This window comes from Somniosus microcephalus, chromosome 10 (assembly GCF_052327205.1).
Source record: "Somniosus microcephalus isolate GS21.2 chromosome 10, FLI_Smic_1.0, whole genome shotgun sequence".
NCBI lineage: Eukaryota > Metazoa > Chordata > Chondrichthyes > Squaliformes > Somniosidae > Somniosus > Somniosus microcephalus.
Window position 1 is genome coordinate 226,038,601 of NC_140996.1, and position 25,615 is coordinate 226,064,215.

A 25,615-nucleotide genomic window follows, 5' to 3' on the forward strand; every position below is an offset into this window, starting at 1 on the left:
GAGAACAAAAGGAGGACTGAAAAAGCAAAAAAAGAGAAATAAAGAGAATAAGAGAAAACGAGAAAGAGAAAAGAGAGGGAAAGAATGATTGTGCATTTCTATAGCGCCCTTCATGACCTCAGGACGTCCCAAAGCCATTTACAGCCAATGAAGTACTTTTTGATGTGTCGTCACTGTTGTAATGTAGGAGAGAGTTGGGGGGAGGGGGTGATGTAAATTGGGGGTTTGGGAGAAGAGGAAAATGAGGTGAAATGGCGGGGGTAGGAGAAAGAGAGATGAAATGAGGTTGGGGGAAAAAATGGTGAAATGGGGAAGGGACGAATATTTTCTTTCGTTTATTAGTTATTATAAATATATTGGAGATGGGGTGGGGGGGGGGGGAAAGGTCGTTTGATTGAGTCAAGAATCATCCAATCAGGTAACGAAGAGGCTGTTCGCTTCCCAATTGGCCGTGGGAAGGCGGGACGCCGCGAGGATGGGGGTGTCGGGCGACCAATGACGGGAGTCTGGGGGCGGGGCGGTTAGAGGCAGGAGGTCACGTGACGAAACCTCCAGGGAAAAACGTCCAATCAGAATTGGCAACCCTACTGCTCACAGCCATAGGTTCAAAATGGCTGACCTGACGAGGAGATCAGAGATCGCAGGGAGCCCAAAGGAAAGGGACGTGTTTCAACTCAGTCCCCTGGCAGGGTGTTAGCAGCAGGAATGCATCATTCGAGTGATCCTGTTGGTAAGATTTGAACCGCGAGAGGATAATGCAGCTCCCTTACAGGAGACAGATATTTGGCCGTGCCTTTATTTGTTTTTTTATGTTCAGAGAGGAATTAAAACCAAAGATTCTTTTGTCAGGTTACTTGGCAACGATGTGACGAGGCATTTTAGATCAGGTTTGCTTTGTAAACAAGTCATGAAAGGCTCCCCTTTTCTCTCTGCTCCCCCTCCCCTTGCTGGGATGAGCTTCTGCAGCTCCCACCAACTCCCCCCCCCACCCCGCTTCCTCTTCTGGTACCAAGTCTTCACAACTTTGAATATTGACAGTGAATGCTGGCGGGCTATTCGACTGCATGAAGCATCGTAGCCGAGCTCGATCCGGTCCACCAAAAAGGAAAGAAATTGTATTTTATTCAGCGTCTTTCACTGGCTCAGGACATCCCAAAGCGCTTTGCAACCAATGACGTGTAGCGTAGTCACTGTTGTAATGTAGGGAAACGCGGCAGGCAATGTGCACACAGCAACAGTGGCGCGATGGAGATGGGGGATGCAGTCCCAACCCCAACGATCTCGCTGTGCAACTGGGGTCCAAAGAGATTCCTGTTCACCACACACACACACACACACACACACACACACACACACACACACACACACACACACACACACACACACACACACACACACACACGTACCGAGATTCCTGCCCCCATGTCAAGCAGCTTAAACAAACACACCCCCCGCCCGCCCCATTCACGGTCAAACGCACAGGCAGTTCCAACACAGCTCAAAAGCCACAGGAATTTTTATAAAGTTTACTTTACTGTAGTTCCCTCCATCCATAGTTCTGAAAACCGTACATGGTTGTGTTGCCATGGAGACACCGCTACCCTTATCTGTAGTGACTGCGGCGGAGGTCACAGGACTGCAGATTGGGTTAAATCTCGGTTTACTGCCAGGAGGCCAACACTTTCTGGATCAGGCTGTTGCCCGGATAGAAAGAATACATCATGTTATCCTCAACAGAAATAGAAAGGAACAGCCAAGAACACACTTAGAAAAACAAAACAATTCAGCTTCTTGGCTCGTGCATCTTTCTACTGCTGAGCAAGTGCTGAAGACACAACAAAAAACAATCCACAGTGATTCTCCTCAAGCATTCCCCTCCTTCACCTTCCCGCCATCTGGGGAGAAAATATCCACACAACTAAAATCAACCCCAGGAGCAAGAAGGTCCCACTCCAGAGACTTGAGCACAAAAAGCGAGGCTGACACTCCCAGTGCAGTGCTGAGGGAGTGCTGCACTGTCGGAGGTGCCGTCTTTCGGATGAGACGTTAAACCGAGGCCCCGTCTGCTCTCTCAGGTGGATGTAAAAGATCCTATGGCACTATTTCGAAGAAGAGCAGGGGGAGTTATCCCCGGTCTCCTGGGGCCAATATTGATCCCTCAATCAACATCACTAAAACAGATTATCTGATCATTATCACATTGCTGTTTGTGGGAGCTTGGCTGTGCGCAAATTGGCTGCCGCATTTCCCACATTACAACAGTGACTACACTTCAGAAAAGTACTTCATTGGCTGTAAAACGTTTGGGACGTCCTGAGCCCATGAAAGGCGCTAAAGAAATGCAAGTCTTTCTTTCAAAAGGAGCTTTAATGAAGCAGAAACGAGAACAAGTGAGAAAAATATTAAATCTCTTTATAAAATGGAGAAATATTCATTGACTTTATTTCCCCTCTGTTTCCTGTCTATATGGTGGTCAATATATGGAATGAACAGGCAAGGTAACTGATGGGACTGAGTATATAAAGAAAAAGACTTGCATTTATATAGCGCCTTTCACAACCTTAGGACGTCGCAAAGCGCTTTACAGCCAATGAAGCACTTTTTGAAGTGTAGTCACTGTTGTAATTTGGGGAAACGCGGCAGCCAATTTGTGTACAGCAAGCTCCCACAAACAGCAATGTGATAATGACCAGATAATCTGTTTTTTTGTTCTGTTGATTGAGCGATAAATATTGGTGAGGACGCCGGGGATAACACCCCTGCTCTTCTTCGAAATAGTAGCCATGGGATCTTTTACGTCCAACTGAGAGAGCAGACGGGGCCTCGGTTTAACGTCTCATCCGAAAGACGGCACCTCCGACAGTGCGGCGCTCCCTCAGCACTGCACTGATAGATTTTTGTGCTCAAGTCCCTGGAGTGGGACTTGAACCCACGCCCTTCTGACTCAGAGGAAAGATCTTTACCAAGCTGCTGACAGCCCAATCAGTGGTATTTCAGGCTATATTGATATTGGCAGGCGCACTGGCTTTACCGCTTTGACTTTTATATTCTATACCTCTTGTGATAAAAAAAAAGCGAATTCATTCGCTGTTCTAACAGCCTTTTCAACCAGAGGTGCTTCCTTTAATGTCCAAAGATAGGTAGGAAAGTAAATTGTGAAGAGGACATAAGGAGGCCACAAAAGGATATAGATCGGTTAAGTGAGTGGGCAAAGATCTGGCAAATGGAGTAGAATGTGGGAAAATGTGAAATTGTCCATTTTGGCAGGAAGAATAAAAAAGAAGCATATTATCTAAATGGTGAGAGGTTGCAGAGCTCGGAGGTGCAGAGGGATCTGGGTGTCCTAGTGCATGAATCACAAAAGGTTACTATGCAGGTACAGCAAGTAATTAGGAAAGCTAATAGAATGTTATCGTTTATTGCGAGAGGAATTAAATACAAAAGTAGGGAGGTTATGCTTCAGTTATACTGGGCATTGGTGAGACCACATCTGGAGCACTGTGTACAGTATTGGTCTCCTTATTTAAGGAAGGATGTAAATGCGTTGGAAGCAGTTCAGAGAAGGTTTACTGGACTAATACCTGGAATGGGCGGGTTGTCTTATGAGGAAAGGTTGGACAGGCTAGGCTTGTATCCGCTGGAGTTTAGAAGAGTAAGAGGTGACTTGATTGAAACATAAGATCCTGAGGGGTCGGGATAGGGTGGATGTGGAGAGGATGTTTCCTCTTGTGGGAGAATCTAGAACTAGGGGTCACTGTTTAAAAATAAGGGGTCGCCCATTTAAGACAGAGATGAGGAGAAATTTTTTCTCGCAGAGGGTCGTGAGTCTTTGGAACTCTCTTCCTCAGAGGGCGGTGGAAGCAGAGTCTTTGAATATTTTTAAGGCAGAGGTAGTTAGATTCTTGGTAAGCAAGGGGGTGAAAGGTTATCGGGGGTAGGTGGGAATGTGGAGTAATCGGATCAGCCATGATCTTATTGAATGGCGGAGCAGGCTCGAGGGGCCGAGTGGCCTATTCCTGCTCCTAATTCATATGTTCGTATGTCCTGTGAACCTGTTTCCACCCCCCGCCCACCCAAATCCCTCTGCATTCGAGTGTGAGAGACAGTACCTGAACCACGTGTATACGTCAGGTGGCCCAGGAGGGAGCGATGCCAACACTCTGCTGGAAGTATTCCATTCCACAGCATCGAAAGGCACCCAATGCATCTACGTTCTTGAGGCCAGTGCGCCCGCCAATATCAATACAGCCTGAAATACCACTGATCGGGCTGTCAGCAGCTTGGTAAAGATTTTGGTCCTGCTCAAGACTGAAGTTATTCAGAGTGTAATAAAAGGAATATAGGAATGTGCAGGATTGAAAAAGATCATGCAGGTCCATCTGGCTTGTCCTGAGATTTAGGAAATGTCCGATCCTGCGATTCATAAGAACATAAGAAATATGAGCAGGAGGAGGCCATTTGGCCCTTCGAGCCTGCTCTGCCGTTCAATACAACATGGCTGATCTTCTACCTCATCTCCACTTTCCTGAACTATCCCCATATCACTTGAATCCCTTAATATTCAAAAATCTATCGATCTCTGCCTTGAATATACTCAACGACTGAGCCTCCACAGCCCTCTGGGGGTAGAGAATTCCAAAGAATAGAAGGACAAGGGCAGCAGATGCATGGGAACATCATCAGCTCCAAGTCACACACCATCCCGACTTGGAAGTATATCGCCGTTGGGTCAAAATCCTGGAACTCCCTCCCTAACAGCACTGTGGGAGTATCTTCACCACACGGACTGCAGCGGTTCAAGGATGAAAATTGGTTACCAGACAGGAAACAGAGAGTAGGAATAAATGGGTCTTTTTCGGGGTGGCAGGCGGTGACTAGTGGGGTACCGCAGGGATCAGTGCTCGGGCCCCAGCTATTCACAATATATATCAATGATTTGGATGAGGGAACCAAATGTAATATTTCCAAGTTTGCTGACGACACAAAACTAGGTGGGATTGTGAGTTGTGAGGAGGATTCAAAGAGACTTCAAGGTGATTTAGACAAGTTGAGTGAGTGGGCAAATACATGGCAGATGCAGTATAACATGGATAAATGTGAAGTTATCCACTTCGGTAGGAAAAACAGAAAGGTAGAGTATTATTTAAATGGTGATAGATTGGGAAATGTTGATGTATAAAGGGACCTGGGTGTCCTTGTACACCAGTCACTGAGAGCAAACATGTAGGTGCAGCAAGCAGTTAGGAAGGCAAATGGAATGTTGCCCTTCATTGGGGTATGGGGAGAAAGCAGGGACCGGGTACTGAATTTGGATGATCAGTCATGATCGCATTGAATGGCGGAGCAGGCTCGAGGGGCCGAATGGCCTACTCCTGCTCCTATCTTCTATGTTTCTATTGCAAGAGGATTTGAGTACAGGAGCAAGGATGTCTTACTACAGTTATACGGGGCCTTGGTGAGACCACACCTGGAGTACTGTGTGCAGTTTTGGTCTCCTTACCTAAGAAAGGATATACTTGCCATAGAGGGAGAGCAGTGAAGGTTCACCAGACTGATTCCTGGGATGGCAGGGCTATCGTATGAGGAGAGATTGGGCCGACTAGGCCTACATTCACTAGAGTTTAGAAGAATGAGAGGGGATCTCATTGAAACGTATAAAATTCTGACAGGGCTAGACAGACTGGATGCAGGGAGGATGTTTCCCCTGGCTGGGGGGGTCTAGAACGAGGGGTCACAGTCTCAGGATACGGGGTAGGACATTTAGGAACTGAGATGAGGAGAAATTTCTTCACTCGGAGGGTGGTGAACCTGTGGAATTCTCTACCACAGAAGGCTGTGGAGGCCAAGTCACTGAATATATTTAAGAAGGAGATAGATAGATTCCTAGACACAAAAGGCATCAATGGGGTATGGGGAGAGAGCGGGAATATGGTATTGAGATAGAGGATCAGCCATGATCATATTGAATGGCGGAGCAGGCTCGAAGGGCTGAATGGCCGACTCCTGCTCCTATTTTTCTATGTTTCTAAGAAGGCGGCTCACCACCACCTTCTCGAGGGCAATTAGGGATGGGCAATAAATGCCAGCCTTGCCAGCGACGTCCACATCCCAGGAACGAATCTTAAAAAAACTACTTAAATTGGCTGTAAAATGCTTTGGGATATCCTGAGGTTGGGAAAGATGCTGATATAAATGCAAATCTTTCTCTGTCTCTCACAAGTAGAAAAGGCAACAAATTTCTATAATGTATTCTGGACAGGTTTCTGGAACATTCTGTTTTAGAATTGACGGGTTTTAGTGATCAGTTAACAATCTGACAGGAAGGGAACATCGTGCGAACAGTGACCATAAACTGAGTGAGTTTGAAGAGGGGGGTGTCACCAAATCAAGGTTTTACATTTAAGCAATGCAACCTTTGAAGGGACGAGAAATACACTGACCACAGTAAGCTGGGCATAACTGTTAATGGGTAAACCTGGCCTCTTGAGCATCCCTGATGTTTGTCGCTCCACCATTGGCGGCCGTGCCTTCAGCTGCCCGGGCCCTAAGCTCTGGAATTCCCTCCCTAAACCTCTCCGCCTCTCTCATCTCCTTTTAAGATGCTCCTTAAAACCTACCTCTTTGACCAAGCTTTTGGTCACCTGCCCTAATATCTCCTCCTGTGGCTCGGTGACAGATTTTGTTTGATTATGCTCCTGTAAAACGTCCCAAGGCGTTTCACAATGTTAAAGGTGCTGAATAAATACAACTTGTTGTTTAGCATGACTTTCAACAGTTGGATTGTGTATTGGGGTCAGGGGAACTGTAGACTCCCCACCCCCCCGAACTACATGGACAAGCTAGAATGGACTAAATGGTGTCAAATTTTATAAACGTTCCTGTGAAGCGTCTTGGGACATTTTACTATGTTAAAGGCGCTGCACAAATAAATACAAGTTGTTGTTGTAGGGGTATATATTGGTTTTACATTGTACCAAATACTCCTTTGACTATGTCCCACTCTGTGGGCAGGTTTACCCATTAACAGTTACACCCAGCTTACTGTGGTCAGTTTATTTCTCGTCCCTTCAAAGCTTACATTACTTAAATGTAAAACCTTGATTTGGTGACACCCCCCTCTTCAAACTCACTCATTTTATGGTCACTGTTCGCACGATGTTCCCTTCCTGTCAGATTGTTAACTAATTCTGGTTCATTACTCATCACTAAAACCCGTCAATTTTAAAACAGAATGTTCCAGAAACCTGTCCAGAATACATTATAGAAATTTGTTGCCTTTTCTACTTGAGAGAGAGAGAGAAAGATTTGCATTTATATCAGCATCTTTCCCAACCTCAGGATGTCCCAAAGCACTTTACAGCCAATTTAAGTAGGTTTTAAAAATTTGTTCCTGGGACGTGGGCGTCGCCGGCAAGGCCGGCATTTATTGCCCATCCCTAATTGCCCTCAAGAAGATGGTGATGAGCCACCTTCTTGAACCGCTGCAGTCCGTGTGGTGGAGTTTAGAAGAGTGAGAGGGGATCTCACTGAAACTTATAAAATTCTGACAGGACTGGACAGACTAGATGCAGGAAGGATGTTCCCGATGGCGGGGGAGTCCAGAACCAGGGGTCACAGTCTAAGGATAAGGGGTAAGCCATTTAGGACAGAAATGAGGAGGAATTTCTTCACCCAGAGAGTGGTGAACCTGTGGAATTCTCTACCACAGAAGGCAGTGGAGGCCAATTCATTAAATATATTCAAGAAGGAGTTAGATATATTTCTTAAGGCTAAAGGGATTAAGGGATATGGGGAGAAAGCAGGGACAGGGTACTGAATTTGGATGATCAGCCATGATCACATTGAATGGCGGAGCAGGCTCGAGGGGCCGAATGGCCTACTCCTGCTCCTATCTTCTATGTTTCTCGGTTTGCCCTCGAGAAGATGGTGATGAGCCACCTTCTTGAACTGCTGCAGTCCGTGTGGTGAAGGTGCTCCCACAGCGCTGTTAGGGAGGGAGTTCCAGGATTTTGACCCAGCGACGATGAAGGAACGGCCGATATACTTCCAAGTCAGGATGGTGTGTGACTTGGAGGGGAACTTGGAGGTGGTGGTGTGCCCACGTGCCTGCTGCCCTTGTCCTTCTGGGTGGTAGAGGTCACGGGTTTGGGAGGTGCTGCCGAAGCAGTATAGTCACCGTTGAAGTGGCCATTCCATCATCCCGTCCAAGGTCGGCTAATGAGATGCAGACCGGGGATGATTGAACCTGGGAACTTCCAGTTCTGTACTGCTCACTGGCTCAGCACACAGAGCTACCGTGGAGCTCAGCGGTTTCCCCTATTGGTCATAGCCAAGTTAACAAGTAGTCCTCTCAGGACCCTCACCACAGCACAAGAACAGAAAACCACCTACCGTAGGGCGCTTCCAGCGGATGTTGGACAGCAGTGCTGTCGTGCAGAACAGCGACTCTTCGTCGGCGAGGAACATGGGGTCTTCGAAGAGCTGGTTGCGTCGCTGGCATTCCTTCTTCAGGGCATAGAACTCCTGGTTTCCGTAAGGCTTCACCGAGTCAAACATCCTTCAAACCTGTGAAGGGCAAGAACAAAACATAAAGCATGGAATGCAAGAATCTCCAACAAGCCCAGGCCTTTCACAAAGCATCTCCCAAAATGGACTTCTTTAAGTGTCCTGAGTGAAAAGTCCCTGATCCCCAACAGCTACTGTGGATGTTATCCAGGTTACCGAGAGTATATTTTGCTAGTTCCACCAGGCCAGAGAGAGAGAGTCGGGGGACTTCCTCCTCCAGGCAGCAGGGATTTAGGAGCAGATGTGTGAGGAACTACAGCCACGTAAGGAGTGGAACTTGTCCAACACTCTGCTGCCCATACCCTAACTCGCACCAAGTCCCGTTCACCCATCACCAACGTTCCCGTTAAGCTGCGTGGCGATCTGGAGGTCCCGCGCCACCGGCTCTTAAATGGAGAAACCGCGCATGCATGGAAACTTGAATGGGCCGCGCACCCAAAAAAAGAGGGAACATTGCCCATCTCCCCCTGCGCTCGCTGGCCTACATTGGCTCCTGGTTAAGCAACACCTCAATTTTAAAACTCTCATCCTTGCTTTCAAATCCCTCCATGGCCTCGGGCCTCGGCCCTCCCCATCTCTCTAACCTCCTCCAGCCCCACAACCCTCCTCTAATTCTGGCCTCTTGCGCCTCCCCAATTTCCTTCGCTCCACCATTGGCGGCCATGCCTTTAGCTGCCTGGGCCCTAAGCTCTGGAATTCCCTCCCTAAACCTCTCCGTCTTTCAACCTCTCGCTCTCCTCCTTTAAGATGCTCCATTAAACCTACCTCTTTGACCAAGCCTATCCTAGTATCTCTTTATGTGGTTCGGTGTCAAATTTTGTTTGATAACCCTCCTGTGAAGCTCCTTGGAATGTTTTACTACGTTAAAGACACTATATAAATGCAAGTTGTTGTTGCGATTGAGTATGCGATCAAAACCCACTCAGCTATTACTCCACTTGTTAGAGTCTGATCAAAATATCCCACAGCCAACACACAAACCTCAGGATACTCCAATCCCCTCACACCTCCAGCATACAATCCAAATCTCATGTCCTCCAGTTAACCTTCTCCACACTGCCAAAACAGCCCGGGACCCACTGTGTCTCACGGAGCATTTGATCATTTCAGTCTATCCCTAGGACTACTAATTCCCAATTCCCATTCTCAACTGATCAGCCATGATCTATCTGAATGGCCGAGCAGGCTCGAGAGGCTGAATGGCCTCCTCCTGTTCCTGTGTTCCAAATCAAGACGCAAGGAGGCTGTAGCATTTTTGGGAAGGCTTTCTGCCAAGAATTTTCCGTTTGAGGTCTCTCTCGAAGAGGAATAATATAGCACTAGAGATACCATTGGTGGCTGGCTGCATTGGAGATTCTATTGTATTGATTCGGCAGCATCGGTAACAACCTCCAGCCTCTTGAAAACCTGCAGACTAATGGTCCATTAGAATAATCTGCTGCAGGAAGTTTTTCCATTAAGTGGCGGGAGGGGATGACAGAGAGAAGAGAGAAAGAGCGAGAGAGAGGAGAAAGAGGAGGAGAAAAAGAGAAGAGACAGAGAGAGAGAGATCAAACTTGCATTTCTATAGCGCCTTTCATGACCTCGCGATGACCCAAAACACTTTACAGCCAATGAAATACTTTTTGAAGTGTAGTCACTGTTGTAATGTAGGAAACACGGCAGCCAACTTGCGCACAGCAAGCTCCCACAAACAGCAATGAGGTCAACTGATTTAGTGATACTGGTTGAGGGATAAATTTTGGCCGGGACACCGGGGAGAACTCCCCTGCGCTTCTTCGAAATAGTGCCACGGGATCTTTTACGTCCGCCCGAGAGGGCAGACGGGACCCTCGGTTTAACGTCTCATCCGAAAGACGGCACCTCCGACAGTGCAGCGTTCCTTCAGCGCTGCACTGGAGTGTCAGCCTAGATTTTTGTGCTCAAAATCTCTGGAGTGGGACTTGAACCCGCAATCTGCTCAATTCGGTCCCCATTTGATCAGTTCCCCCCCCACCACCACCCCCCCCCCCAACTTAGCTCAGAGACATTTGGCTTTTTATAATGCCCTTACCACCTCCCTTGTGGGGATACGCAACGACACAGGACACAGACCGGGGGTAATCCAACCCCGGACGTGCCTACCTGGACCATGTGGCTCAGCTTCCCAAACGACAGTGTGACCAGGGGTGGGGGAATGGATAACTTGCTGCAGTTATACAGGGTATTGGTGAGGCCACACCTGGAATACTGCATGCAGTTTTGGTTTCCATATTTAAGAAAAGATATACTTGCTCTCGAGGCGGTTCAGAGAAGGTTCACTCGGTTGATTCCAGAGATGAGGGGGTTGACGTATGAGGAAAGGTTGAGTAGGTTGGGCCTCTACTCATTGGAGTTCAGAAGAATGAGAGGCGATCTTATCGAAACATATAAGATTGTGAGGGGGCTTGATCGGGTGGATGCGGTGAGGATGTTTCCACTGATGGGTGAGACTAGAACTAGGGGGCATAATCTTAGAATAAGGGGCTGCCCTTTCAAAACTGAGATGAGGAGAAACTTCTTCACTCAGAGGGTAGTAAATCTATGGAATTTGCTACCCCAGAGAGCTGTGGAAGCTGCAACATTAATAAATTTAAAACGGAGATAGACAGTTTCCTAGCAGATAAGGGAATTAGGGGTTACGGGGAGAGGGCAGGGAAGTGGACGTGAGTCTAGGTTCGGATCAGCCATGATCCTATTGAATGGTGGAGCAGGCCCGAGGGGCCGTATGGCCTACTCCTGCTCCTACTTCTTATGTTCTTATGTAGTGAGAAAACATCCCACAGGTCCCTTCACCTTTAAGACACTCCATAAATTTGATCAAGCATTTAGTCACCTGTCCTAACATCTTATGTGGCTCAGTGTAAGATTTTGTCTGATAATTGCTCCTGTGAAACTCCATTGAGATGTTTTACTATATTAAAGGTGCTATATAAATACAAGTTGTTGTTCTTTAGCATAATCTTTAACAGTTGGATTTTTTAAATTGGGGTCAGGGGAACTTTAGGCTTCCCCAACCCCAAAGTGCAGTGTTCAGTTCCATTCATAAATCCTCAGATAATGAAGCAGTCCATGCCCGCATGCAGCAAGACCTGGACCACATTCAGGCTTGTGCTGATAAGTGGCAGGTAACTTTTGCGCCACACAATGACCATCTCCAGGAAGAGAGAGTCTAGCCACCTCCCCATGACATTCAACGGCATTACCATTGCCGAAACCCCCACCATCAACATCCTGGGGGTCACCATTGACCAGAAACTTAACTGGACGAATCACATAAATACTGTGGCTACAAGAGCAGGTCAGAGGCTGGGTATTCTGCAGCCAATGTCTCACTTCCTGACTCCCCAAAGCCTTTCCACCATCTACAAGGCACAAGTAAGGAGTCACAGAAATCACAGAAACCCCACAGTGCAGATAGAGGCCATTTCGGCCCATCGAGGAGTGTGATGGAATACTCTCCACTTGCCTGGATGAGTGCAGCTCCAACAACACTCAAGAAGCTCGACATCATCCAGGACAAAGCAGCCCGCTTGACTGGTACCCCATCCACCACCTTAAACATTCACTCCCTCCACCACCGGCTGCAGTATGTACCATCTACAAGATGCACTGCAGCAACTCGCCAAGGCTTCTTTGGCAGCACCTCCCAAACCCGTGACCTCTTCCACCTGGAAGGACAAGGGCAGCAGGTGCATGGGAACACCACCGCCTCCAAGTTCCCCTCCAAGTCACACACCATCCTGACTTGGAAATATATCGCCGATCCTTCATCGTCGCTGGGTCAAAATCCTGGAACTCCCTCCCTAACAGCACTGTGGGAGCACCTTCACCACACGGACTGCAGCGGCTCAAGAAGGCGGCTCACCACCACCTTCTCAAGGGCAATTAGGGATGGGCAATAAATGCTGGCCTTGCCAGCGACGCCCACATCCCGTGAATGAATTAAAAAAAAACCTACATGAACATGCTAGAATGGGCTGTCCTCGTCAGCATCCATCTTGTGATCTTGTGCTAATCCTCAATAAAAACCGCATTATGAGCAACCTGTCTACAAGTGAAGCAAACCATTCATCTCCAGAAGGCCAGCATTGTCACACAGCAAACTCAGGAGGCTGGGGAGCCTCTACTTAAGCAATAAAACCAAATGATGTTTAAGAATCAAATAGCAGGCCAAATGAAATACAATAAGGGTTGGGGGGAGGGGGGAAGAGGGAGGCGGGAAACAATTGCAAAACTCCATCTTGAATTGAAGTAACATGCCAAGCTAGAAAGCAGGCACGAGCTCACCAAAAGCCCCCTCCCCCACAAAAAAAAACCTGACGGACCATAAATTGCTCTGAAGATAGTTCTTCCAACAAGTGAAGGCGGTGGGGGACGGGGGCTAGACTAAAAGTTCAATGGGACACGAGCTAGTTGTAACGTAATCTTCCCAGCGTTTGATCACATATCACAGCAGAAGAGAAGTAAAGCCCGAAATATGTGGAGTTTGCAGCAGTGGGCAAATCTGAGTAGTGAAGGATGGAGAGTTAATTGGAGGCATTCCAGGAAAATTTTGATCGCGACGCTTTCTTTGGCTAGTTTCCTGACATTTGGGAGTCTATTGTAATTCTGCCCTACAGGCTAAAAATAACCCTGCTGGGGTAACGCAGGAAGACTTAACTCCTTGTAGGGACTTCAGTACAACTTTATAGGGTTTAGTGAATCTGACTCAAGTCACACCATGCTAGCGTGTGAACTGAACTCTTTTGTAAAGTGCAGCGTGCAGCTGCGATAATCCCAAACAGCGGTACCAACTCGGAAGTGTAGTAAACAGTGAGGAAGGTAGCCTTCGGTCGCCTGAGGAAGAGAGTGTTTGAAGACCAGGACCTCAAACCTCAAGCTCATGGTCTACAGAGCAGCAGTGATACCCGCCCTCCTGTATGCCTCAGAGACATGGACCATGTACAACAGGCACCTCAAAGCACTGGAGAGGTACCACCAACGCTGCCTCCGCAAGATCCTGCAAATACATTGGCACAATAGGTGCACCAATGTCAGTGTTCTCGCTCAGGCCAACATCCCCAGCATCGAAGCTTTGACCACATTCGATCAGCTCCGATGGACAGGTCACATCGTTCCCATGCCCGATACGAGACTCCCAAAACAAGCGCTCTACTCGGAGCGCCGACACGGCAAGAGAGCCCCAGGTGGGCAGAGGAAAGGCTTCAAGGACACCCTCAAAGCCTCCTTGAAAAAGTGCAACATCCCCACCGACACCTGGGAATCCCTGGCCCAAGACTGCACAAAGTGGAGGAGAAGCATCCGGGAAGGTGCCGAACACCTCGAGTCTCTTCGCCGGGAGCAAGCGCAAGCAGCGCACGTCAACCCAAGCACCCCACCCACCCGCCCCTTCAACCACCGTCTGCCCCACCTGTGACAGAGACTGTAGGTCCCGCATTGGACTCATCAGTCACCTGAGAACTCAATTTTAGTGTGGAAGCAAGTCATCCTCAGTTCCAAGGGACTGCGTAAGAAGTAAGAAGAGTAGCAGACTTCAGGAGGACATAGACAGACTAGTCAAATGGGCGGACACGTGGCTGATAAAGTACAACGTGATACATTTTGGTAGGAAGGTTGAAGAGAGGCAATATAAACCTGTTAACCAGGGGTATTAAGGGATGTGGGGCAAAAGCGGGTGTATGGAGTTAGGTCGCAGATCAGCCATGACCTCATTGACTGGCGGAACAGGCTCGAGGGGCTGAATGGCCCACTCCTTTTCCTGTGTGCCTTCCTATCCCTAAACTAAATGGTACAGTTTTAAAGGGGGTGCAGGAACAGAGAGACCTGGGGGTGTATCTACACAAATCTCTGAAGGTGGCAGGACAGGTTGAGAAGGCTGTTAAAAAAGCATATGGGATCCTTGGCTTTATTAATAGAGGCAAAGAGTTACCACAGCAAGGAAGTGGTGCTAATTCCTCATAAAATACTGGTCAGGCCTCAGCTGGAGTATTCTATTCAACCAGAGGTGATGTGGGTTTTGCTTTTAAAAAAAACGCAGCGAATTATGATGATCTGGAATGCGCCGCCTGACAGATTCAATAGTAACACTCTAAAGGGAATTGGATAAATACTTTTGAAGGGGAAATATTTGTAGGACTATGGGGAAAGAGCAGGGGGGAGTGGGACTAATTGGAGAGCTCTTTCAAAGAGCTGGCACAGACACGGTAATAAAAAAATGGGCCGAATGGCCTCCTTCTGTGCTGTATCATTCTCATAATCATAATCAACTTTATTGTCATTGTTAGTGCACAAGTGCAGTACGACGAAATGTATGGCTGCACATTCACAAAACAAGTTCAAAAGTCACATCTGCCGCCCACACACTCCCCACCCCCACCCAGGGAGTTGCACCAATCTGATTTACCTATTTTAAACTACTAGCTTTTATATTTAAATAGATTCAGGAGGGATAAAGGTAAGATGGTGTCATTGAAACAAAGCGTTCTGACGAAGGGACACACCCAAACATTAACTGGTTTCTCCTCTTCTAAATACAAATCTACCGACTGCTCATTTCAAACAGTGGCTAATGCACAAGACCAGAACAAAAGCAAAATACTGCGGGTGCTAGAAATCGGAAATAAAAAAAACAGAAAATGCTGGAAATACTGAGCAGGTCAGGCACCATCTGTGGCCAGAAACACAGTGTTAACGTTTCAGGTCGATGACCTTCCGTCAGAACTGGAAAAAGTTAGAGATGGAACAAGTTTTTAAGCAAGAGCAGGGGCAGGGAAAGTGGAGAGGGGAGGAAAGAACAAAAGGGAAGGTTTGTGATAGGGTGGAGGGCAGGAGTGATTAAATGACAAAAGGGATGATGGTGCGAGGCAAAAGGAATTGGTAATGGGACAAGTAAAGAAACATTAGATGGGTTTAGAGGAGGTGTAAATGGGAATGGCAGAATCATCAACAGCTGCCATCTGAAAAAAATGGGGGCCGAGGTTATGGTCTGAAATTGTTGAACTCGATGTTGAGTCCAAAAGGCTGTAAAGTGTCTAACTGAAAGACGAGGTGCTGTTCCTCAAGCTTACGTTGAGCTTCGTTGGAACAGTGTAAGAGGCCGAGGGCGGAGAGGTCAGTGTGGGAGTGGAGCGGAGAGCTTCCAGTCGCCTGTCACTTTAAGGGCTGAATTTCGTCAGCCCCGAGGAGGCAGGTATGGAGGTGGGACTGCCGGTAAAGTTGCAGAAAGTGGGGGTGGATGGCAAACCCACCCCCATCCCGCCTCCGCGCCCTTTTGCCAGGAGGCGGGAAGCCGTCCTGCCCCGGGTCCCGTCTCCTCAAGGTGAGAAAGGGATTAAATCCTTTTAGCTACCTGTTAACAGGTAGTTAGCAGGCAGAAAAAAAAGATTAGTCCCATTGTACCTTTTCAGGTGAAGGCTTCCCGACCTCGGAGGACCCCGCCAGGTTGGAGGAGGCGAGTAGGAGGTCTGTGGGGGTCGGAGGGGCCTGAAAGTGAGATGTAGAGGTGAGTGATGGGTGCAAGTGTGGAGTGGTAAGTTTGTGAGGTGAGTGTTAAGTGTTAGAAAATGTTCACTTACCTTTGTTTCTGCCTACAGCCTTCGGCCGCGGTGGCTCCGGAGACCCAACATCTCCATTGTAGATTTCACAGACTGGCTGTTGGATCCTCCGAACCAACAGTCATCTGCTTTCTACAAAGTTGAAAGGTTTGATGAGTCCTGAACACAAAGTCTCATCAAACTACACAGAATGTTAGTGTTTGACAGCTTCACAGAGCTGTCAAACGCTGACATTTATTCTTTCAAGAAATCTTGACAGATTGCACATCTGACGTTGACGTTCTCTGTCAGTGACTTCCCCCTAATTGGCCTGCTGAGCCCACAGGGTCAATCAGTGGAAAAACCCGCTGGTTGGCCAGAACCTGATGGAGGCGGGACTGAGACACGACAAGCAGCAGTCCCGCCTCCAGCATGTCTCCATTCACAAAATCCAGCCCTAATTCTCCGCTCCACTCCACTCTGACCTCTCTGTCCTCGGCCTCTTACACTGTTACAATGAAGCTCAACGTAAGCTCGAGGAACAGCACCTCATCTTTCGATTAGGCACTTTACAGCCTTCCGGACTCCACACTGAGTTCAACAATTTCAGACCATAACCTCTGCCCCTATTTTTTCCACATGGCAGCTGTTGATGATTCAGCTATTTCCATTTACGCCTCTTCTAGACTCATCTTTTGTTTCTTTACTTGTCCCATTACCATCTCCTTTCGCCTTCCACCATCATTCCTTTTGTCATTTAATCTCTCCTGCCTTCCAGCCTATCACAGACCTTCTTTTTGTTCTTTCCTCCCCACCCCCTTTCCCTGTCCCTGCACCTGCTCAAAACCTGTTACATCTCTAACTTTTTCCAGTTCTGACGAGAGGTCATCGACCTGAAACGTTAACTCTGTTTCTCTCTCCACAGATGCTGCCTGACCGGCTGGGTATTTCCAGCATTCTCTGGTTTTTATTACACAAGACTAGAAGTTGCTTAAAACATGACATTCCATTGTCCACGATTTTAACAGAGGCGGGAACCTATTTAAAATGAATGGGTTAAGGCCAACTGAATGCATCAACTATGGAGGTTGACAGGTAAATTATTCCAGCCCCACTTCCATTTATTGCTAACTAATGTATTCATACCAGAGCCCTGCCTCCTTATCTCAAGGATTAGACTTGCATAAAACACATGCTCCAGAAGCTGCCTATGAAGCAGCAGGTGACATCTGCACCCTGCAAGTACTAGATAATGGCCATCTTGAGCAAGAGAAAGCCCAACCATCTCTCCCTGACCTTCTATGGCATACTACTGCCAGGGTCTCCCACCCCACTCCCAAATCATCAACATCCTGGGGAGGTTGGGGGGGGGGGGCGGGGGAGTGGTTACCACAGATTAGAAACTGAACTGGACCAACCATCTCAACAAAGCCTGGGTACTCTGCGATGAGTGGCTCACCTTCGGATACCTCAAAGCTTTTCCCACCATCTACAAGGCTCCCACCACAACAAAGCTGAGACACCGGTCAGGCCAGAGCATTCCTCTTGATCGGCGCCCCGCTACTGGACCCAATGTCCACCCATCACCGCCACACTGTGGCTGCAGTGCGTTCGATAGAGAAGGTGCCCAGCAGCAAATCGCTGAGGTTGCTTAACAGCACCTCTCTCCCCTGCAATCTCCACCACCAAGAAGGCCAACGGCAGCAACATTGTGGAGACACCATCACCTCCAAGTCATACATCATCATGACTTGGACATACACGGGGGTTCCTTCATAGCCTCTGGGTCAATATTCTGGAATTCCCGACCGAGCACCGTCACCACAAGTGCTGCCGTGGTTCAAGAAGGTCCACCGCCATTCTCTCAAGGCAAAAAAATGCAGCCTTGCCATTGTCATCATATCCCAAGAACAAATTTTAATAAGAAGCATCATTAATAAAACAAAAACAAGGAAGGTTGTATGAGAGACAGCGCGAGAGTGAAAGACACAGCGAGAGTGAGAGAGACACAGACACAAAGGCCGGAATTTTGCCGGCCTTCCGAGTGCGGGATTTTAGGCGGGACCGCTGTCAAAATCACAAAGCTTGACAGCGGGTAGGAAACCCGCTGTCAACCCACCTCCAATCAATCTTCCCAAGTGTCGGGTCCCCGATTTGCGCAGGGACCCGACGCCTAGCGGCGGGAAGAGGATTATAGTCACTTACCTGGCTGTTAACAGGTACTCGATACTTGTTAACAGGCTCTTTTTCAATTTTGCTGCTTCTGCCTCGGGTTCCCCGACATCCGGACACCACGCCAGGTAAGTGTGGTGTGTTGTGAGTCTGCTGTAATGTTACTGCATTGATGACAGCTGCAGAAGTGGTGTGAAGGATCCAATGGTGCACTGGTGAGTTTCAGAGGTAAGAAAATGTTGGGAAAATCATTTTTAATGCATTTACACTTTTCTGTAGGTAACAAGTTTTGAATTGGCTGTCCAGTCCCACCTCATTGGGAGAACCTCTCTCACCAGCGACAGATCGCTTCTGTAAACTCACCTGCAGCTGCCATCTGTTCTAGCCTAAGGAGAGAGTCACTGGAGAGTCTGGGTGCAAGAGCTCACCTTTGTACAGTGATTGTCCGTGTTTGCAGCACCTCAATGTTGTCAAACACTGAGAAATGAGCTGTTAAAGAAAAATTGTGTGTGGTCCCTTTAAGAAAACTGGCAGATGACGCATCATCAAATGATGTCATCTGACCGGCTTCCTCTTAATTGGCCGGCAGGCCAATCGACGTAAAATCACGTCCATAGGCTGGATGCAGTTGGGGGCGGGACTGGAACCCGGAAACTAGCTGACCCGCTTCTCAAGCCGCATCCATTTGCAAAATCGCGGCCAGAGAGCGACAGCACACACGAGGGGAGTTTGGCCGTCAGATGACCAGTTTTATTTCTTGTCCCCTTTCTGGGAATGCCCAAAAACATAAGAAATAGGAGCAGGAGTCGGCCACACGGCCCCACGAGCCTCCTCCACCATTGAATAAGATCATGGCTGATCTTCCACCTCAAGTCCCACTTTCCCGCACTATCCCCATATCCCTCGATTCCCTTAATATCCAAAAATCTATCGATCTCTGTCTTGAATATAATCAACGACTGAGCCTCCACAGCCCTCTGTGGCAGAGAATTCCAAAGATTCACCACCCTCTGAGTGAAGAAATTCCTCCTCATCTCAGTCCTAAATGGCCGACCCCTTTATCCTGATTCTGTGACCCCTGGTTCTAGACTCTCCAGCCAGGGGAAACAACCTCTCAGCATCTACCCTGTCAATCCCCTTCAGAATCTTGTATGTTTCAATGAGATCACCGCTCACTCTGCTAAACTCCAGAGAGTATCGGCCCAATCTACTCAATCTCTGCATGATCAATGCAAGATATGCTTTCCCAGATATAGAAGTGGTATTTACTGCATTGGGCCTTACAGAAAGCCAAGAGTGTCGAGAGGTCACAAAGCTTTTTTTGAGGACAGATTACACTGAATGAACAGAAACTATACATCTGCTGTCATCTCATTGATCTCTGCACTAGGGCCTCTCACATTTACTACTGGTAGAGAAGTTCAAATACTCTCTTACCCAAAAAATCACAAAGTAATTCATTGTATGCGATGAACTTTGAGACATTGTTGAGGGGCATGTTACACAGTGCGCTATAAATGCAAATCTTTGTTTCAACTGAACTGCATCATCCTCAATGCAGAAAAGGATACGCTTTGCAACAACTGAAGTGCAGCGATGGCTGGCGGCTTTCGCTGGTGCGTATGCAAGAAGGAAATCCTTCATCATTAAACAGTCGCTGCTGAACTGCTTTCGGTTTGGTTTTTTATATCCTCGCACAGCGATTTATGGGTAAACACATCACACGGTTAACGCCCAAGGTCCAATCTGTAACCATGTGGGGGGGAATTTTACCAACCCTGGGTAGGCGGGACTGCCGGGAAAATGGCAGAAATTGGGAGCGGGTACTGAACCCGCTCCCAAGCCGCCTCTGTGCCATCTTCCCGTGAGGCGGGTCCCCGACTCGCGCAGGGACCCGTCTCCTCGAGGCGGGAAGGGAATTACAGCCATTTAATTGACTGCTAACAGGTAGTTAACAGGCAGTTAAGAGAATTATCCCCATTTTACCCCACACAAGTGTGGGCTTTCCGATGGCTGCAAACCTTGCCAGGGTCAGCGGGGCGAGCAGTGGGTCTGCAGGGGTCAGAGGGATCGAAAAGTCCGCTGTGGCGGTGAGTGATGGGAGCAAGTGTGGAGAGTCAAGTATGAGAGGTGAGTGTAAATTGTTAGAAAAAGTTAAATTACCTTTGTTTCTTCCTGCAGGCTTCAACCCTTGGGGATCCGGAGGTGCCTTATTTCAATGGCAGAAGCATAGAAGCATAGAAGATAGGAGCAGGAGTAGGCCATTCGGCCCCTCGAGCCTGCTCCGCCATTCAATGCGATCATGGCTGATCATCCAAATTCAGTACCCGGTCCCTGCTTTCTCCCCATACCCCTTGATCCCTTTAGCCTTAAGAAATATATCCAACTCCTTCTTGAATATATTTAATGAATTGGCCTCAACTGCCTTCTGTGGTAGAGAATTCCACAGGTTCACCACTCTCTGGGTGAAGAAATTCCTCCTCATTTCTGTCCTAAATGGCCTACCCCTTATCCTTAGACTGTGACCCCTGGTTCTGGACTCCCCAACCATCGGGAACATCCTTCCTGCATCTAGTCTGTCCAGTCCTGTCAGAATTTTATAAGTTTCAATGAGATCCCCTCTCATTCTTCTAAACTCCAGTGAGTACAAGCCCAACCGACCCAATCTCTCCTCGTGCGTCAGTTCTGCCATCCCAGGTATTAGCCTGGTGAATCTTCGCTGAACTCCTTCCATGGCAAGAACATCCTTCCTCAGATAAGGCGACCAAAACTGCACACAATACTCAAGATGTGGTCTCACCAAGGCCCTGTACAACTGCAGCAAGACATCCTTGTTCCTGTACTCCAACCCTCTCGCTACGAAGGCCAACATACCATTTGCCTTCTTAATCGCCTGCCGCACCTACATGCTTACCTTCAGCGACTGGTGCACAAGGACGCCCAGGTCTCGTTGCACTTCCCCTTCTCCCAATCTATTGCCATTCAGATAATAATCTGCCTTCCTGTTTTTGACATCATGTGGATAACCTCACATTTATCCACGTTATATTGCATCTGCCATGCTTCGGCCCAATCACCCAACCTGTCCAAATCATCCTGTAGTTTCTCGGCATCCTCCTCACAGCACACACGCCCACCCAACTTTGTGTCATCTGCAAATTTGGAGATATTACATCTAGTTCCCTTGTCTAGATCATTAATATATATTGTGAATAGCTGGGGTCCAAGGACCGAACCCTGCAGTACCCCACTAGTCACTGCCTGCCACTCAGAAAAGGACCCGTTTATTCCAACTCTTTGCTTTCTGGCTGCCAACCAGTTCTCCATCCAAGTCAGTACCTTGCCCCCAATCCCATGTGCCTTAACTTTACACGCTAATCTCTTATGCGGGACCTTATCAAAAGCCTTCTGAAAGTCCAAATACACCACATCCACTGGTTCTCCCTTATCTATTTTACCAGTTACATCCTCAAAAAATTCCAGTAGATTAGTCAAGCACGATTTACCTTTTGTAAATCATAAGAACATAAGAAGTAGGAGCAGGAGTAGGCCATACGGCCCCTCGGGCCTGCTCCGCCATTCAATAGGATCATGGCTGATCCGAACCTAGACTCATGTCCACTTCCCTGCCCGCTCCCCGTAACCCCTAATTCCCTTATCAGCTAGGAAACTGTCTATCTCCGTTTTAAATTTATTTAATGTTGCAGCTTCCACAGCTCTCTGAGGTAGCAAATTCCATAGATTTACCACCCTCTGAGTGAAGAAGTTTCTCCTCATCTCAGTTTTGAAAGGGCAGCCCCTTATTCTAAGACTATGCCCCCTAGTTCTAGTCTCACCCATCAGTGGAAACATCCTCACCACATCCACCCGATCAAGCCCCCTCACAATCTTATATGTTTCAATAAGATCGCCTCTCATTCTTCTGAACTCCAATGAGGCCCAACCTACTCAACCTTTCCTCATAAATCAACCTCCTCATCTCCGGAATCAACCGAGTGAACCTTCTCTGAACTGCCTTGAGAGCAAGTATATCTTTTCTTAAATATGGAAACCAAAACTGTACGCAGTATTCCAGGTGTGGCCTCACCAGTACCCTGTATAACTGCAGCAAGACTTCCCTGCTTTTATACTCCATCCCCCTTGCAATAAAAGCCAAGATTCCATTGGCCTTCCTGATCACCTGCTTCACCTGCATACTAACCTTCTGTGTTTCATGCACCAGGACCCCCAGATCCCTTTGTACTGTAGCACTTTGCAGTTTCTCTCCATTTAGATAATAACTTGCTCTTTGATTTTTTCTGCCAAAGTGCATAAACTCACACTTTCCAACATTATATTCCATCTGCCAAATTTCTGCCCACTCACTTAGCCTGTCTATGTCCTTTTGCAGGTTTTTTATGTCCTCCTCACTCACTGCTTTCCCTCCCATCTTTGTATCATCGGCAAACTTGGATACGTTGCACTCGGTCCCTTCCTCCAAATCGTTAATATAGATTGTAAAGAGTTGGGGCCCCAGCACTGACCCCTGCGGAACACCACTAGTCACTGATTGCCAACCCGAGAATGAACCATTTATCCCAACTCTCTGTTTTCTGTTAGATAGCCAATCTTCCACCCATGCCAGTATATTACCCCCAATCCCATGATTTTTTATCTTGTGCAGTAATCTTTTGTGTAGCACCTTGTCAAATGCCTTTTGGAAGTCCAAATATACCACATCCACTGGTTCCCCTTTATCCACCCTGTTTGTTACGTCCTCAAAGAACTCGAGCAAATTTGTCAAACATGACTTCCCCTTCGTAAAACCATGCTGACTCTGTCCAATTAAAGTATGCTTATCCAAATGTCCTGTTACTGCTTCCTTAATAATGGACTCCAACATTTTACCAACCACAGATGTTAGACTAACTGGTCTATAGTTTCCAGCCTTTTGTCTACTTCCCTTTTTAAATAAGGGCGTTACATTAGCAGTTTTCCAATCTGCTGGGACCTTACCTGAATCCACGGAGTTTTGGAAAATTACCACTAATGCATCCACAATCCCTACCAGTACTTCTCTCAAGACCCTAGGATGTAAGCCATCAGGTCCAGGGGATTTATCCGCCTTTAGTACCATTATCTTACCGATTACCACCTCCTTAGTGATTTTAATCGTGTTTAGCTCCTCCCCCCCCCATAGCCCCCTGTTTGTCCAGTGTTGGGATATTTTTTAGTGTCCTCTACTGTAAAGACTGATACAAAATATTTGTTCAGCGTTTTTGCCATCTCCATGTTCCCCACCACTAATTTCCCGGTCTCGTCCTCTAAGGGACCAACATTCACTTTAGCTACCCTTTTTCTTTTTATATAACTGTAGAAACTCTTGCTATCTGTTTTTATATTTTTTGCTAGTTTACTTTCATAATCTATCTTCCCTTTCTTAATTAATCTTTTAGTTATTCTTTGCTGGCTTTTAAATGCTTCTCAATCTTCTATCCTCCCACTAGATTTGGCTACTTTATATGCCCTTGTTTTCAGTCGGATACTATCCTTTATTACTTTACTTAGCCACGGATGGCTGTCTTTTCTTTTACGCCCCTTTTTCCTCAGTGGAATATATTTTCTTGAAAGTTGTGAAATATCTCCTTGAATGTACACCACTGCTCATGTACCGTCTTCCACTTAATTCTATTTTCCCAGTCCACTTTAGTCAACTCTGCTCTCATACCTTCATAGTCTCCTTTATTTAAGCTTAGTATGCTGGTTTGAGATCCAACTCTTTCACCCTCCAACTGAATTTGGAATTCAACCATGTTATGGTCACTCATTCCAAGGGGATCCTTTACTAGGACATTTTTTATTAATCCTGTCTCATTACACAGGACCAGATCTAAGATTGCCTGCCCCCTGGTTGGTTCAGTAACATACTGCTCAAGGAACCCGTCCCTAATGCACTCTATGAACTCTTCCTCAAGGCTGCCCTGCCCAATTTGATTTGTCCAGTCAATATGAAAGTTAACATCCCCCATGATTATAGCTGTTCTCTTATTACAAGCCCCAACTATTTCCTGATTTATACTCCGACCAACAGAGTTGCAACTGTTAGGAGGCCTATAGACTATGCCCACTAGTGACTTTTTCCCCTTATTATTCCTTATCTCCACCCAAACTGTTTCACTATCCTGATCCTTTGACCCAATATCATTTCTCACTATGGCAGTGATTCCATCCTTGATAACATAGCAACCCCACCTCCCTTTCTTTCCTGTCTGTCCTTCCTAATTGTCAAATACCCCTGGATGTTTAGTTCCCAGTCATGGTCACCTTGCAGCCATGTTTCGGTAATGGCCACCAGATCATAGTTCCCAGTCATGGTCACCTTGCAGCCATGTTTCTGTAATGACCACCAGATCATACCCATGTGTAGTTATTTGCACCGTCAACTTGTCTATTTTGTTACGAATGCTGCATGCATTCAGATAAAGAACTTTTAAATATGTTTTGTGACAATTTATTCCTGCTTTTACCCCCTTTACTACTTTACCTTTATCTTTATACATTCTGTCCCTTCCTGACACGCTCTGGTTTTTAATTCCCCCACTGCTACCTTGCTCTATTGCCTTCTCCGCTGACATTTTTATTTTTTGCTCTCTTGAAACCTCCCCCCGACTAATTAGTTTAAAGCCCTCTCTACAGCCCTAGTTATTCGATTCGCCAGGACTCTAGTCTCAGCACTGGCCAAGTGAAGTCCGTCCCAACGGAACAGCTCTCTCCTGTCCCAGTACTGGTGCCAGTATCCCAAGAAGCAAAACCCATTTCTCCCGCACCAGTCTTTGAGCCACGCATTTAACTCTCTGATTTTATTTACCCTAGCCAAATTTGCTCGTGGCTCAGGTAGTAATCCAGAGATTATTACCCTAGTGGTTCTGTTGACTTTGTCCGATCCTGTCACTGTTTTACAAGTGCTCTGCTATTACATCTTTTATAATGGACTCTAGCATTTTTCCCACTACCGATGTCAGGCTTACCGGTCTGTAATTCCCCGTTTTCTCTCTACCACCTTTTTTGAATAATGGGGTAACATTAGCTACCCTCCAATCCATGGGTACTGTTCCAGATTCCATCGAATGTTGGAAGATAATCAGCAATGCATCTACTATTTCTAGGACCACTTCCTTAAGTACCCTAGGATGTAGATTATCAGGCCCTGGGGATTTATCGGCCTTCAATCCCATCAATTTCCCTAACACCATTTCCCTACAAACATTGATTTCTTTCAGTTCCTCCCTTTCATCAGACCCTATGTTCCCCGACATCTCTGGGAGGTTATTTGTGTCCTCCTTTGT

General features: G+C 47.2%; 1 protein-coding gene across 1 annotated transcript in view; it reads right to left on the reverse strand.

The window, feature by feature from the left end:
* The window catches only part of capn5a (calpain 5a), a 128,503-nt gene that overhangs the window by 62,312 nt on the left and 40,576 nt on the right, over window positions 1-25,615 (reverse strand). Inside the window, exon 2 of the mRNA XM_085999680.1 lies at window positions 8,392-8,565. Within this exon, the coding sequence (XP_085855806.1) occupies window positions 8,392-8,556 (165 nt within the window). The 5' untranslated portion in view covers window positions 8,557-8,565. The remainder of the gene's footprint in view (window positions 1-8,391; window positions 8,566-25,615) is intronic.